Raw genomic sequence first — 15,082 nt, 5'->3', positions numbered from 1 at the left:
TAAGCAGTCCAGTGATACACGGATGGAGTCTGGGTGACAAAAGCTGTATTTATATATATGCCATGTGTGTGTGTGTCACATGTTGATGGGAAGCAGGAATAAGAGCAGGTGAGGGAATGTGTACAAACAGGTAAAGGCTCATGTGTGGGTCAAGGTTCAGGGATGTGTAGGCTTATGCGATGTGTGGAAGGCTGAGCGGCTTGGTAAGACTCTGGATTTCCACACAGGCAAGTACTTGAATCAGTCAAGTGTGACTGTGACTCCGAGCGTGTGTGTGTTTGTGTGTGTGTGTGTGTGTGTGTACACGTGTGCATGTGCCACCAAAGGAAGCATCAGCAAGAGGCAGGAGCTTCCATCCGAAGGAGACAGCGTGAGGAGGGGGACGCTGGGGGCAGACACCCCCCTTCCTGCTCGCGCCCGCGCCCGCGCGCGCGCTCATACACACACCACACACATAGTCTCACACACTCACATACACACAAGCCACAGGGCCTTGCAAGCAGAGAGCCGGCTCCAAGATCCTAGCGAGGTAGCGCTGCTGAGAGCAGCGGGAAGAGGAGAGCCAGCGGGGGGAGCCCTCGGTTCCGCTCCCGGGCCGGGGGGGGGGGGGGGGGCCGCGCACACCGGCCCAGAGACACCCTCGCAGACACTCGTAGGCGCGCACGCGCACCCTTTCCCCTCCTCCTCCCCTCCCGCCGCCTCCCGGCCGGACGATGGATCCCTGCAGATCCCGGGGCTGAGAGCACCGCGCAGCGCCAGCGCGCCGAGCCCCGGGCGGACCGAGCCGAGCGAGCAAGCGCGCGCGGGCGGCGGACCAAGCTGAGCCGAGCCGGCCGGGCGGGCCGCTCCCTGCAGGGCTCTGCGCGGGTGGCGGCACGGGCTCCGGGCGATGAGCCCCTCCGCCGCGCGGCGCTGAGCCCACGGACGGCCTGTGCCCTAGGACCTGCAGCGGCGGCCGGCTTTCCCCAGCCCCCTCAGGTGGGTTTTCCACCCTGCCGCCTTGGGCCGCGGGGCTCCCCAGCATCCCGAAACCAAGACTCTCCTCCCTAACCAAGCTAGGTGGATGGGGAGGGGGCGGGGGTGAGGAGACCCGAGCCGGGAATCTGACTGCGACGAGAAGCTGGACTGGAGGGGGATGCGTTCGGGGCGGGGACAACTGGCTGTCATAGGGAACCGCGCCCCCCCTTCATACATCCACCTCAGGCAGCCTGCCACCCCCTCCCAAACACACACACACAAACACACACACACACACTCACACACGCACACACACAGCCTGCGACTGTGCCTGTGCCTGTTTGAGAACAGGAGACACAGAAGGTGAGAATTCAGACTGAACCCCTCCCCAGATGTGGCCACCTCTGGAGATTTTCAGGCCCTGGTTTAGCATCTAGGGTGACAGCTTGTTCCTGGGGATACCCTTGATTAAGAGAAGAGCTTCTGACCCCTGGCTTAGTCCATTATGGAAAGTTTGATCTCGGCTGGGGTACATCCCTGTCCCAGAGTGACCTCACATCTGGAGGGAACTCCTGTGCCTGCCTTTGGGTGCATAGGGACTTCCCTCATTCACTCTAGTGACTATATCCGGGGTCTCCCATAGTCTGGGAAGTCTCCCTTGCAGAGCATTCTCCCAACCTCAGCTGACACCTGAGCCTCTATGTTTGAATGCTTATCATCTTGGATGGTCCTTTCATCAAGCCACCTTGGAGCCTGCACATCAGGGAAGTCCTCCCTTGGATGAGCAGTGACCTCCGGAAAAGGATTTTGGGTGGACGTAATTGGAGGGGCCTTTTATGTACCTTCATTTCAGGGCAATGACAGACTCCTGTCTTTCCTCTCCTTCCCCCAGGATCCCCTTGGCAAGGATGGAACTGAAGACTGAGGAGGAGGAGGTGGGTGGTGTCCAGCCGGTGAGCATCCAGGCTTTCGCCAGCAGCTCCACGCTGCATGGCCTTGCCCACATCTTCTCCTATGAGCGACTATCTCTGAAGCGAGCACTCTGGGCTCTGTGCTTCCTGGGTTCACTGGCGGTCCTGCTGTGTGTGTGCACTGAGCGTGTACAATACTACTTCTGCTATCATCACGTCACCAAGCTTGACGAGGTGGCTGCCTCCCAGCTCACCTTCCCAGCTGTCACGCTGTGCAACCTCAATGAGTTTCGCTTTAGTCAAGTCTCCAAGAATGACCTGTACCATGCTGGGGAGCTGCTGGCCCTGCTCAACAACAGGTGGGCATCTCCCATCCACCCCTCTGCATGGCAAAAGTCAGCCAGCTCTGCCCTGTAGCACCCCCTTAAACCAGCCACAGCAGAGGAACCAGTTACCTACACACAGTCTGATTCCAGCATGGTTCCAAACAGCTCCATTCCCACCCAGCCTAAGCTATGAGATGTTGGAACCATCCCTGGAGTGAGCTTCGCCTTCCTCCTGCCACTATGTCCTCATCTCCTCACTTAGGGGATGTGGCAGCTACCTTTAAAGGGGAGAGACTGTACCATCCATAGCCCCTGCCTTGCCCATGCTTCTCACTCTACCCCGGGCAGCCACTACAGATCCTTTGTCCTCTCACATTCCATGTGTCAGGTTCTCCTGACAGTCCCAGCTTTCCTTCTTGGTCTATCTATGCCCAGATCTGATCCTCCAGGGGCTGAGCACTGCCCCTACCCAACTCCAAATAGGGCATGGACATTAGTGGTCATGCTGATCCATATGCCGCTCATTCCTGGGCTCCAGGTATGAGATACCGGACACACAGATGGCTGACGAAAAGCAGCTGGAGATACTGCAGGACAAGGCCAACTTCCGTAGCTTCAAGCCCAAGCCCTTCAACATGCGTGAGTTCTACGATAGAGCAGGACATGACATCCGGGACATGCTGCTCTCCTGCCACTTCCGAGGGGAGACCTGCAGTGCTGAAGACTTCAAAGTGGTGAGTCCCTGGTGTGGAGTGGCACCCCATCCCCAAAAGGGGAGCAGATAAGAAGCAGGCCGAGCATCTCTTTATGTTTGCTGTTCGGGGAGAGGAAGTTGGGTGTCCTGGGGTTTGCTTCTGGAAGAAGGGGACTTTTCAGCACATGGTGCATTTGTACTGCATGAAGACTTGAACCTCAGTCTTGCATCCATGATGGCTGGAAAGGAAGCCTGTGGTATAGACTACATAAACCACCCATAAAGACACATACACAGGAACACACATTACCCAGAGGGGCCCCAATCCTTCCGATCTTCTATTCTGGGTCACAGAGATCAGAGTTAGTAGTGGTAGGTAAGTACAGCCTTATTACTGAAAAGTAGGTCTGCACACTGTCATCTGGGAGCTTGGAAGAAATGAATGACTTTGCCACCCCGCATTCCTAACCTACTGAAGCAGAATCAGCAGTCCGTGTCAGATAAGATCCCTGGGTGGTATAAGTGCATGTTAAAAAGCTTGTGGAGCATGGGAGGTAGGGAAGCTTCCTCGGGAACAGCTACAAGGGTCATTCTCTCCACGCCAGTCTCAGCGCGCGCACACACACACACACACACACACACACACACACAAGGCAGGGTAGGCTCGCCCTTGCCATATTCTACACTCAGTGTCAGAGCATCGAGATGCAGCACAATTACAGCTGAACTGGAGGCTCCCTTTGCTTCTGAAAATGGAGATACCACCCCTGGCCATTCATATCCCATCCCGTAGATGTGGTGCCCTCCGGCTGGCATCACAGGTTCTGGAAACTGACTTTGGCAACTGATGTGCTAGGTGCTCTTGGGCAAATCACATAGATTCCTCGGGGTTAAAAAAAAAAATCACACGTAGCCGGATGTAGGGTATGCACCTGTAATCCCAGCACTCGGGGAGCTGAGGTGGGTTGGGATTTTTGAGGCTATTTGAACTACATAGCTAGAGCCTGTCTGAAATCAAAACTGTACTCAGGTATATTGACACATTGTTCCAGCTACTTAGGGGTCCCAGGCAAGTAGAACAGTCCAGCCCAGGAGTTTGATACCATCCTAGGCAACAAAATAAAACTCCCAAATTAAACAAACAAAAAACCCTGGATACAATGGTGCAAACCTGTAATCCTAGCACTCAAGAAACTGAGACAAGAGGACATTGAGCTCAAAGTGCACAGCTTGGACGATATAGAGAGAGCCTATCTCAAAACACAAAGAAGAAGCACACTCGCACACACAAATACATACACACATGCACAAAGGCTAGAAAGAAACCTTAAGGATCTGGAGTCTAGCCTCTCAATCCCTTTCATAAATAACCAAATTATCTTTATTTTACACATGCACAGACGGAGACACGACGAAGCCTTAACTCACTAGCTGGTTGATGACAGATCCAGGATTAGAACCCATATCTCCTCAGGGGCCAACACAGTGTGCTTTAATCATTAATATTGCTGACCCTGAAGATCCCGTGTCACTTTCACTTTTGACATGGCCTTTTCAAACTCAGTCTCCCCAGGACTCTTCCTAATTCTCCACTCTCAATACTTCTCTCTCCTCCCTGACTGTTTTCTCTTCAACTTGCTTGCTTCCTCCTTGTCTTAGACAGCGTGAACCCCACTTGTTTGTGTAGAAAGGTTAGAGTCCTGGGCATGTTTAACGTTTCCTGCTGGGGTTACACAAGCCTTCCCAATCTCTTTAAACTCTGGGAGGCAGATTCATTTTGCCGGCCTTTGTCAATTCCATGCCGATTACACGAGCACACTCCTTGCTGAGCCAAGCTGATGGGCAGTTACTCCAGGTGCAATCACTTCTGCCCAACAGGAAAGTCCTGGACTCCTCCAGACCTTGAGCCCAAAGGGCTCCTGGGCTAGTAAGCTATGTTTCCAAGAAAAATAGAACGGTGCTGAAGATAGCAGAGAGTAGTGTCCCTGTCTCCAGCACGCTGAAAACACAAACAGAAGGGACCAGCCTGGAGAGGAAACCTGCTCACTTGGGTGGTTGGTAGTGCTGGATGCAGGAGGGAGGAGCATAACTCAACCTGGAGAGGTGCTAAAGTAAAAGACAGGGATGTAGGAAGTCAATGAAAAGTTTAGTTGGGAATGGCAAGATGGCTCAGTGGGTAAAGGTGCTTGCCACCAGGCCTGATAACCTGAGTGGAAGAGAATCAACTCTCACAAATTGTCCTGCGACCTCGATTTGAGTGCTGTGGTGTACACACACAGAGAGAGAGAGAGGAGGGAGAGAGAGAGAGAGAGAGAGAGAGAGAGAAATGTAATTTGCCCATCATGTTTAAGGGGACAATTTTAAACTGTCAGAGAAGTATTTGGTTTGCAGAGTTCCAGAGCAATCTGAGTTCTTCCGTTTTGCTTTGTTATTTTTATTTACATTTGTAGAATCATGAGTCATGGGTACCCTAAGGGGCTAGAAAGAGGGCATTGGATCCACAGGAGCTGGGGGTAAGGGTGGTGTAAGCACCTGATGTGAGTGCTGGGACCCAAACTGGGCTCCTCTGAAAGAGCAGCAAGCGCTAGTAATTGCTGAGCCATCTCTCCAGTCCCAGTATGAGCTTTTTCTTGCTCAGAGGACAGACACACAGGCCGGCATCCTGAAGACACCACCTTGGCATTTCTTGGCTCTGTATTGTCAGGGAAAACTAGGGCTGTTGTGGTTCTCAGCCTGTGTCAAAGACCTGACCCTAAATCTTGCTGGATCCAAACTCCTCAGCCTTTTCCCAGTGCCAGCAGGTGGACCCGACTGCCAGGCTCTTTCCTCCCCACAGCTTTGTCTACCCTCAGGGGTCCCGGGGTCTTCGGTGCAGAAGGGCCCAGGAAGCTTTCCCCTTTGGGTCTCCAATCCTAAGGGGGCTCACATTCGTTTCCTCTCCTAGGTCTTCTAATTAATGAGCACTCTGCTCAGCCGGGAGGCGTGTCGAGGAAGTGCATCTAGCCTCTGGGCCAATGGAGCACTGAGGAAAAACATGTGTCTGCAGGATCAAGGCTTAGAGGCAAACAGATACTTCCCTTTTTCATTGCTGATTGTCTTTAATCTAAAAGTAGTTGCAAACAGGCTTTTCATCTTTTTGTTGTTGTTGTTGAAATGGGGGTCTTACTTTGTAGTCCAGGCTGGCCTCAAATTCACAGTCCTACCTTAGCGTACTGGGATTATAATTGCATGTCACCACACCCAGAAGAGCAGGGGGTCTTAAATGAGGGCCCAAGTCTTTGCTCCTTGTTTGGGGATGCTGTGCACATAGGCATATTTGGACTTCTTCACGTTAACAGCAACTACCCTGTTGTTAAGGCTGTTCAGGAAGGCATAGAACAAGGCTGCCTCGATGCCCAAAGATCCCAACTCCCCTAGATGCGCTTCTGAACCCTGCTCAACCTCAGGGAATATATTGGCCTGGGAGGATGGGGTGAGTGTGGGGCCTGGGAGGATGGGGTACGTGTAGGACCAGGGAGGATGGGGGTGAGTGTGGGGCCTGGGAGGATGGGGGTGAGTGTGGAACCAAGGAGGATGGGGTGAGTGTGGGACCAGGGAGGATGGGGTGAGTGTGGAGGCTGGGAGGATGAGGGGCCTGAACTAAGTCCGGGAAATTTTGTTTTGGAAGTCATTTGGGTTTGAGAAAGGCAGGAAGCAGCCAGGGATACCCCTAGGCAATCCAGTTGGGTAGATATCAGAAGCTCTCTTCTGAAAAAGCAAGAGAGCAGGGAAGGCCCAACACAAGGTCCTCTTCTTTCCTGGCCATCTCCCTTCCTTCCCAGTGGGGTGCTTGGTTACCAGGGCAACAAGGTCTGAAGCTCCTCTCTCCTTCCCCACCTTAGGGGCAGCCAGGCCAAGGCAGGACAGGGGTTCCATGGGGGTGGGGGGGGGACTCAGCTGCTGCTAGTCCATGGGAGGGGGCTGGGGAGGGAGCACAGTCACAGCTGGTGCCAGCCTCCAGCTGCACCTTATCTGTCCCTGGCAGTGGGAGCGCGATGTGGCTGGAATGCTGAGTGGCACCAACGGAAGGGGGCCTGCAGATGGTTGCCCAATCTGCCCTATGCCATCCCCTCCAGCTGAGACCCAGAGCCTTTGCCTAGGGAAGAAAGAAGCAGGAATTCATGTCTGGGCCTTGGAAGAGAAAGGAAATAGGAGACAGCGGGTTCTGGAGGTAGGGGTGTGGTAGGAGCAGGGATTTACGCAGGGCTGGAACTGGGAGCTTGGAGTGGCCACAAGATTCCTCTAGATCCTGAAGAGACAATCCAATCGCCCCGTGCAAGGGTGGAGGGAATGGGGTGGGTACGGAAGGGGTGGGCCCTTCTAAGCATTCTGAGGGGAGATGTGAAGGCTCTGGAGTGCTGAGGGGAGAAAGAGGCTCACCTAAAAGGAGGTGTGACCCTGGGGATCAGACTGGGGACAGAGAGGTCCTCTAAAGCAACTAGAGGCCTAGGAATGTGGGGATACATTGGCAAGAACGAGGCACTAGGTTCTGACTCAAAAAGTAAAATTTTGAAAAATAAATAAACAAGTAATGAGAGCCCAGGGATGGCAGTCCCTTCTCTAATGCCCCTTACTCCACCAGACCCCATAGACACTCAGAATGAACATCCTTGGAGGGGCCTGATCTTATTACCCAGACTTACATTCTCCCCTGGGAGGGAGTGGCAGGGTGAGAAGAGAAAGACTGACGTGACAAAGGCCATCCCGGTGGCAGTCCTGATGGTCCTGCCCAGGGGACTGCTGAGAGGAACAGACACAGACTTTGAAGAGGCTCCACAGGAGGCAGGGCTCCACTCACTCAAGGAATTCAGACACACCCCGGTCCTGCCAACTGTCCCTAGGGAGGTCCTGCCCGTCTCCCTAGGGAGTGCCTGAATGGATGGAGATTCAGCGGGGAGAAGAGCTGAGCAGAACCCGTTGCAGGAGCCCAGAGACCCTGGAGTAGGATCTCTTGCTCTGCCTTCCCATCTTTTCCCTGCATCTCTGGGATCTCTGGGGGTTACTTAGTTCCCTCTCTCGCCCCTCCCCCTCCCACCCCAGCTAGTCCTCCCAGACTGCTATCAGCTAAGAGGCTTCTCTGAGCTAATTGATCTCCCTGCTCTTGCCTAAAGTAATAGGGAATTGATATAAGTACCTCAGTGCCTCTGGGGGCAGAGATGGAAGTAAAGGGCTGGGAGAAGGCGTGTTTTCTGACTGGTGGACACGCACTAGGAGATGTGTGCTGCACCCCACTGTGTTCCGGAGGCAGAAGGGATGCCAGCAGACTGACTGGGGACAGTCTGTTAGAGGTACAGGTCATTCCAGAATGGCTTCAACTTTGTGGAAGGCAATTGTGATGATGGAAGGGGGTGTTGGGGATAGGGTGGGGGATATTGGACATTGGGGATGAGGAGTTGGGATCGAGGGGGTGCCTGTAATTTATTGCCTTCAGACAGAGCTGCTTCCAAATGCCAGCTCCTGTTCTGGGGCTGAGGTGTGGCAGTGAAAGGGAGACCTCTCTCTCGTGCCCTTAGGGGACACTGAAAGATCCAAGTAGAATCCCCCACCTCAGCTCAGTTTAGCTACTCCAAGCATTCTGTGTTACAACATGCTCCCACCCGAATGACAGTTTTCTCCAGCCACTGATATCTGCCTTCCATTGGCCAGGCACAAGCTTTCACTCATATTTGGTTCAAGCTGCAGCTGCCAAGGCTTCTGGCCGAGGACAGTCCAGTCGGACCCTTGGGTGGCATTCCGAAAGGTGGAGCACAAAGACTGGGCAGGGCTTGGGGAAGAGTTCTACCTGACTATTTCTCAGCTTCTAGACCCAGTTTCCTGTAAGGAGAGGAGTTGCCCTGAAGTGTTGTCTAGGGGCGGCCCCTGCTTCCGGGATAAAGACTCTCTGAGGCACTTTGGCCAAGGCTAGACCTTATATAACAGGTGTGTTTCAGTGACATATCATGCATAGAACATTCTCCTTGAGGGATTTTGTTTTGTTTTTGTTTTTTGAAACAGGGTTTCTCTGTGTCACCCTGGCTGTCCTGAAACTCGGGGATCCACCTGCCTCTGAGTGTTGGGTGCCCTGAGTGCTGGGATTAAAGATGTTGGCAGCCATGCCCAGCCCCGAGGAATGTTTTTAAGTGAGCATGAAACTTTGTGTTCCCTTAAGAAGTTGTAATAATTGGGGCAGCTGGCTGGAGATGTAACTCAATGGTGTGATTGCTATCATTCACAGAACTCTGGGTTCTGGAGTGGAGAGAGGGGTTGGGGGGAGAGAGAACAAACATTAGTGAGCAGTGAGCACCAACACCATTCCAGAGGGAAAGGAATGGCCAGTTAAGATCTTTAGAGATCCTATGAATTTTAAGAAAAAAACAAACCCATCCCATCCCTGTCACCTACAGGTCCTCTATGTGACTGTCTTAGGGCCCAGGAGGCTGTTTAGTGTTGTGTGTCCTGTGTCTCTAACTGGTGTGTTCCATCAGCCAGGTGAAGAACATTCCTAATGAGAAGTTGCTGCAGTGGCCTGGGCCATGGAAAGCAGCCAATTTAGACTTCCCATAGCACACCCACCGCGTGTGCCCCTAGGGAGCAATCACACACGTGCCCCTCATAGCACACCCACCGCGTGTGCCCCTAGGGAGCAATCACACACGTGCCCCTCATAGCACACCCACCGCGTGTGCCCCTCATAGCACACCCACCGCGTGTGCCCCTAGGGAGCAATCACACACGTGCCCCTCATAGCACACCCACCGCGTGTGCCCCTCATAGCACACCCACCGCGTGTGCCCCTAGGGAGCAATCACACACGTGCACCTCATAGCACACCCAGTGCGTGTGCCCCTAGGGAGCAATCACACATGTGCACCTCATAGCACACCCAGTGCGTGTGCCCCTAGGGAGCAATCACACACGTGCACCTCATAGCACACCCACCACGTGTGCCCCTAGGGAGCAATCACACATGTGCACCTCATAGCACACCCAGTGCGTGTGCCCCTAGAAAGCAAGCACACATTTGCACCTCCATCTCCACATCTGGAGAGAGCATAGATGTAGAATGGAATGGACATATGTGGATGTTCATGGGATGTGCACAGCTCTGTGTGTGCTGGGGGTGGGAGCTTTGTGTGGATAGACTTCTTGTTGCATGAGGAACCCATAGCAGCAACTTTACGTCTTGCTTTGAAATTGTAAATTCCCAGCCAGGCAGAGGTGGCACATGCCTTTAATCCCAGGACTCAGGAGGCAGAGGCAGGTGGATCTCCATGAGTTCAAGGCCAGCCTGGTCTACAGAACAAGTTGCAGGACTGGCTCCAAAGCTAGACAGAGAGACCCTGTCTCAAAAAACCAAAAACGAAGAGAAATTATAAATTCCTTTTACTTGTGTTCATATAAGTCTCACTGTTCCTAAATATGTAAAAAGCTTAATATCATCACTGGAAAGATGGGGAGACTGTGGGTCATGGTGTTGTGTGATATGCCTGAGATCATGGCAGTCTAGTTGACTTTGGATCTTCCAAGTTCAGGTTCTCCTGGCTGTGGGCCGAGCACTGTGTGTGGCAGACAAAGCTGTCTGGGTTCCCAGCTGCACATACTCTGGGAAGTGGTGTGTTGAGGTAGGAAGGAAAAGATGGGGTCAGAAGTGGCCCCAAGAGTCTCACCCCCTTGTGAGTGTACCAAATCTTTAGATGTCTGTTTATTTTATTTTCTTTATTATAGCTATTTGGGAGGTTGGCTTGAGAGAGTGTTTCTATGTGTAGCTTTAGCTATCCTGGAGCTTGCTTTGTAGATCAGGTTGGCCTGAAACTCACAGAGATCCCCCTGCCTCTGTCTCCCAAGTGCTGGGGTTAAAGGCATGTGCTACCCCCACACAGCAACACCTCTGCTTTTTTTGGCACCATTGTTCCAATCCCCAATTTTAGAAGAATCCACCACTGATCCCATAGAGGGTAGCCCCAGGGCAGCCTCACTGTACCAGAGGAAGCCACACCCCAGAGCAGGATGACATCATACTCTTCACATCCTTCTCATGAGCAACATCCTTAAACTGGCCTGCATGCTACCTGGCAACCCTGCTGAGCTGCCCTAGCCAACTGGTAAACCTCCTCAGGATGCCTGCAGGCTTCTCTACTCTGCCTTTCTGTTCTTTTCACCCCTCCTCCTCCTAACAGATGACCTTGCTTCCATTTGATCAAGAAAATAGAAGCCTCAGACAAGATCGCCTGACTCTTGGTAGGAAGCCCTGGAAGGAAAGGAACATTCATCTTATCTACGATGGTCTCAGCACTGTCTGACTCCTCCTGCCTTTTATAGGAGCGTTATCTTAGTGATACCACCTCTCCCTCCTCTGTAGGCCATTTCTACTCCTCAAGTGGAGCCCTCCTGTGGCATCAAAACATATTCAGTATCTCCCCGCTTAAAAACACACATCTAAGCCAAGCACTGTGGTACACCTCTGGTAACCAGCTACTTAGGTAGTTGAGGTCAGATGATCACTTGAGCCTTGAAGTTGGGGACCAGCCTGTGAAACACAGCAAGACCCCATCTCAAAGAAATAAACACATTGCTATAATGATAGCTCCCATTTACTGAGTACTTCCTTAAGTATCAGACTTTGGGCTAAGATAAAAAACAAAACATAACGCCGGGCGGTGGTGGCACACGCCTTTAATCCCAGCACTTGGGAGGCAGAGGCAGGCGGATCTTTGTGAGTTCGAGACCAGCCTGGTCTACAAGAGCTAGTTCCAGGACAGGCTCCAAAACCACAGAGAAACCCTGTCTCGAAAAACCAAAAAAAAAAAAAAAAACAAAAACATACATCTTTCAACTCTTCAGCACCCTCCATATTTTTAGGGGTTTTTTAGATTCATTTATATTTTATATTTTATGTTTATTTATTTATATTTTATGTGTTTTGCTTCCATGTATCTGTGCACTATGTGCATGCAGTAGCTTCAGAGAGGCCAGAAGAGGGCATCAGATCCCCAGAACTGAAGTTACAAATGGTTGTTAGCAGCCACTGGGTGGGTGCTGGGACTCAAACCCAGGTCCTCTGGAAGAGAACTCTTTAAACCCTGAGCCATCTCTCCAGCCCCTCCACACTATAGGGCTTCTTCTGCAATGTTATTAAAAGTAATGTGTACAAGGCTGGAGAGATGGCTCAGCGGTGGAGAGCACTGGCTGCTTTTCCAGAGGACCTGGGGGGCTCAATTCCCAACACCCACATGTCAGCTCACAACTGTCTGTAACTCCTGTTCCAGAGGACCTGACACCTTCATACAGATATACATGTACACAAAACACCAATGCACATAAAATAGAAATAAGTAAATCATTAATTTATTTTTTATTTTTTGGTTTTTTCGAGACAGGATCTCTCTGTAGCTTTGGAGACTGTCCTGGAACTATGTTGTAATAGGAGCGATGGGGCTGCGTCCCCAGCACCCCAGCCGCCTGTTAGTTTATGCCCTGAAATAATTACACGGACACTGTATTTAACACTGCTTGGCCCATTATATCTAGCCTCTTCTCGGCTAACTCTCGCACCTGGACTAGCCCATTTCCAAACATGTGTGTAGCACCCCAAGGTGTGCTTACTGGGAAGATTCTAGCCTACGTCCATCCTGGGTCGGAGCTGAATCGCGTGTGTCTGCCCGGGAGAGCGGAGCATAGCGTCTCTGCTCCAGAGAGCAGAGCTGTCGAGTCTGAGCTCACTTCCTCTTCCTCCCAGCATTCTGTTCTGTTTATTCCTCCCACCTATGTTTTAACCTATGAGGCCAAGCAGTTTCTTTATTACTTAACCAATGACCTTCCTCCATCAGAACTAGCTCTTATAGACCAGGCTATCCTCGAACTCACAGAGATCCACCTGCCTCTGCCTCCCGAGTGCTGGGATTAAAGGCGTGCGCCACTGCTGCCAGGCATGCTTTATTCTTCCTCTTCAATAGCTTTCAAAACTGTTGAGCCAAGCCATATGCGGTGGCCTATAGATCCACCTCAGGAAACTGAGGCAAGAGGAGTGCAAGTTCTAGGTTCGCCTGGAATACCCAATGAGATCCTGCCTCAGAAAACAGAGGGAAAGTGGGGTTTGTATGAGAATGGCCCCCATATGTTCATATATTTCAAAACTTGGTCCCCAGTTGGTGGAACTATTCGGGAAGGATCAGGAGGTGTGGCCTTGTTGGAGGAGTTGTGTCACTGTGGGTGGGCTTTGAGGCTTCTAAGACCCATGCTATTCCCAGTTAGCTTGTATGCTTGTATGCTTGTAAACTCAGCTCCTTCTTCAGCACCATACCTGCCTGTCATGTTCCCTGCCATGATGGCCCTGGACTCCAGCCTTCTGAAACTGTGAGTCCCAAATTAAATGCTTTCTTTTGTAAGTGGTCTCGGTCATATTTTCTTATCACAGCAATAGAAAAGAACTAAGACAGAAAATGGTACCAGAAATGGAGTCTCCTCTGTAATTCACCTATGGGGCCTGCCAAAGGCTCAAACAGCATTCTTTCTTTTTAAAAGTTTTTATTTAATTTTGTTTTATATGCATTGGTGTTTTGCCTGTCTGTTTGTCTGTCTGTCTGTCTCTGTGAGAGTGGAACCAGACTTACAAACAGTTGTGAGCTGCCATGTGGGTGCTGGGAATTGAACCTGGATCCTATGGAAGGGCAGTTAGTGCTCTTAACCACTGAGCCAACTCTCCAGCCCCTCCAACAGCATTCTCCAGTCTAACACTCTCCCAACTGAGCTATTTCGGCTTGCCTTCCAACAGCATTCTTATTGACCACTAATACTTCAAGTACCATCAGGTCTGCTGAATCACATGGTCCAAGTGGTACAGCAGCCTTCACAGCAGCTAGGACCTGTTGAAGAGCCTTTTCCTGTTCCACAGCCCACCAAAGCTAGCAGCTTTCTGAGTCTCGGTGTGTGGGCCAGACTAACACAGGCCCCTTATACACCGAGCTTCTTTCTTGGTGGCCGGAGAGGCTAGATGCAGTAACTTACCCTTCACCTACTGGACTCATAGAAATTTCACTGAGGTAGAAGGCCCTTGAATTTTGGCTGAATTTATTTCCCATTCTCGTGTGCGCATATGTGTTATAAGTCCAAAGTGGTTGCCATCTCTTGCTCACTTGGTCCAATTAGCACAATTATTTTTTTATTGCCAAAATAAGACAACACGACCAGGCAGCTTATAAAAGAATGCATTTAATTTAGGGCTCATGGTTCCAGAGGGTTAGAGTCCATGGCCATCGTGCGGGGGAGCGTGGCAGCAGGCAGACAGCATGGCACTGGAGAAGGAGCTAAGAGCTCACATCTTGATCCACAAGCATGAAGCAATGACAGCTAACTGGGGGAATGGCATGGGTTTTTGAAACTTCAATGCTTGCCTCCAGTGGCACACCTCCTCCAACAAAGCCACGCCTCCAAATGCTTCCCAAACAGTTCCACCAACTGGGGACCAAATATTCAAAGATATGAGCATATGGGGGCCATTCTCATTCAACCCAGCAGAGGAGAAAGTGAGCACCATTTCATCGATAGAGGACTGAGCTAGTGCTGGCATAAAGCTCTTGCTTTTCTCCAACCCTGCATAACAGGTTACAGTGGTTTGTTCCTGTGATCCTCAGTATTCTGGGGGTGGGGGCAGGAGGATCAGACGTTCAAGGTCATAGTTCCCTACATAATTAGTTTAAAGCCAGCAGGGATACATGTGATACCCTGTCTCAAGACGGGGGTTGGGGATGGAAAGGTGGGTATAGTGGCACATTCACATAATCCCAGTTCTTGGAAGACAGAAGCGGGAAGATCAAGAGTTCAAAACCATCCCCAAGGGCTGGAGAGATGGCTCAGCGGTTAAGAGCATTGCCTGCTCTTCCAAAGGTCCTGAGTTCAATTCCCAGCAACCACATGGTGGCTCACAACCATCTGTAACGAGATCTGGTGCCCTCTAATGGCCTGCAGGCATACACACAGACAGAATATTGTATACATAATAAATTAATAAATAAATATATATTTAAAAAAAAAAAAAAAAAAAAAAAAAAAACCATCCCCAAGAGGATCGAGAGTTAAATAGTAACTTCAGCTACATAGCGAGTTCAAGACTAGTCTGAGAAGAGTCTTTACAAATCAAAACAAAAAAGAAAATGACAAAATAAATAAACAAATCAACC

The 15,082-nt window shown here is 51.1% G+C and overlaps 1 protein-coding gene across 1 annotated transcript in view; it reads left to right on the top strand.

The window, feature by feature from the left end:
• The first annotated feature begins 491 nt into the window (after positions 1 to 491).
• Asic1 (acid sensing ion channel subunit 1) overlaps positions 492 to 15,082 on the top strand; it is a 32,257-nt gene continuing 17,666 nt past the window's right edge. Inside the window, exons 1-3 of the mRNA XM_041642699.1 lie at positions 492 to 978; positions 1,850 to 2,227; positions 2,733 to 2,928. Coding sequence (XP_041498633.1) covers positions 1,866 to 2,227; positions 2,733 to 2,928 — 558 coding nt within the window. The 5' untranslated portion in view covers positions 492 to 978; positions 1,850 to 1,865. The remainder of the gene's footprint in view (positions 979 to 1,849; positions 2,228 to 2,732; positions 2,929 to 15,082) is intronic.

Source organism: Microtus oregoni, unplaced genomic scaffold (assembly GCF_018167655.1).
Source record: "Microtus oregoni isolate MIOR12 unplaced genomic scaffold, Mior012 000077F_ref0000221, whole genome shotgun sequence".
NCBI lineage: Eukaryota > Metazoa > Chordata > Mammalia > Rodentia > Cricetidae > Microtus > Microtus oregoni.
Note: the sequence above shows the minus strand (reverse complement) of the source record. Positions and strands in the feature narration are given on the sequence as shown.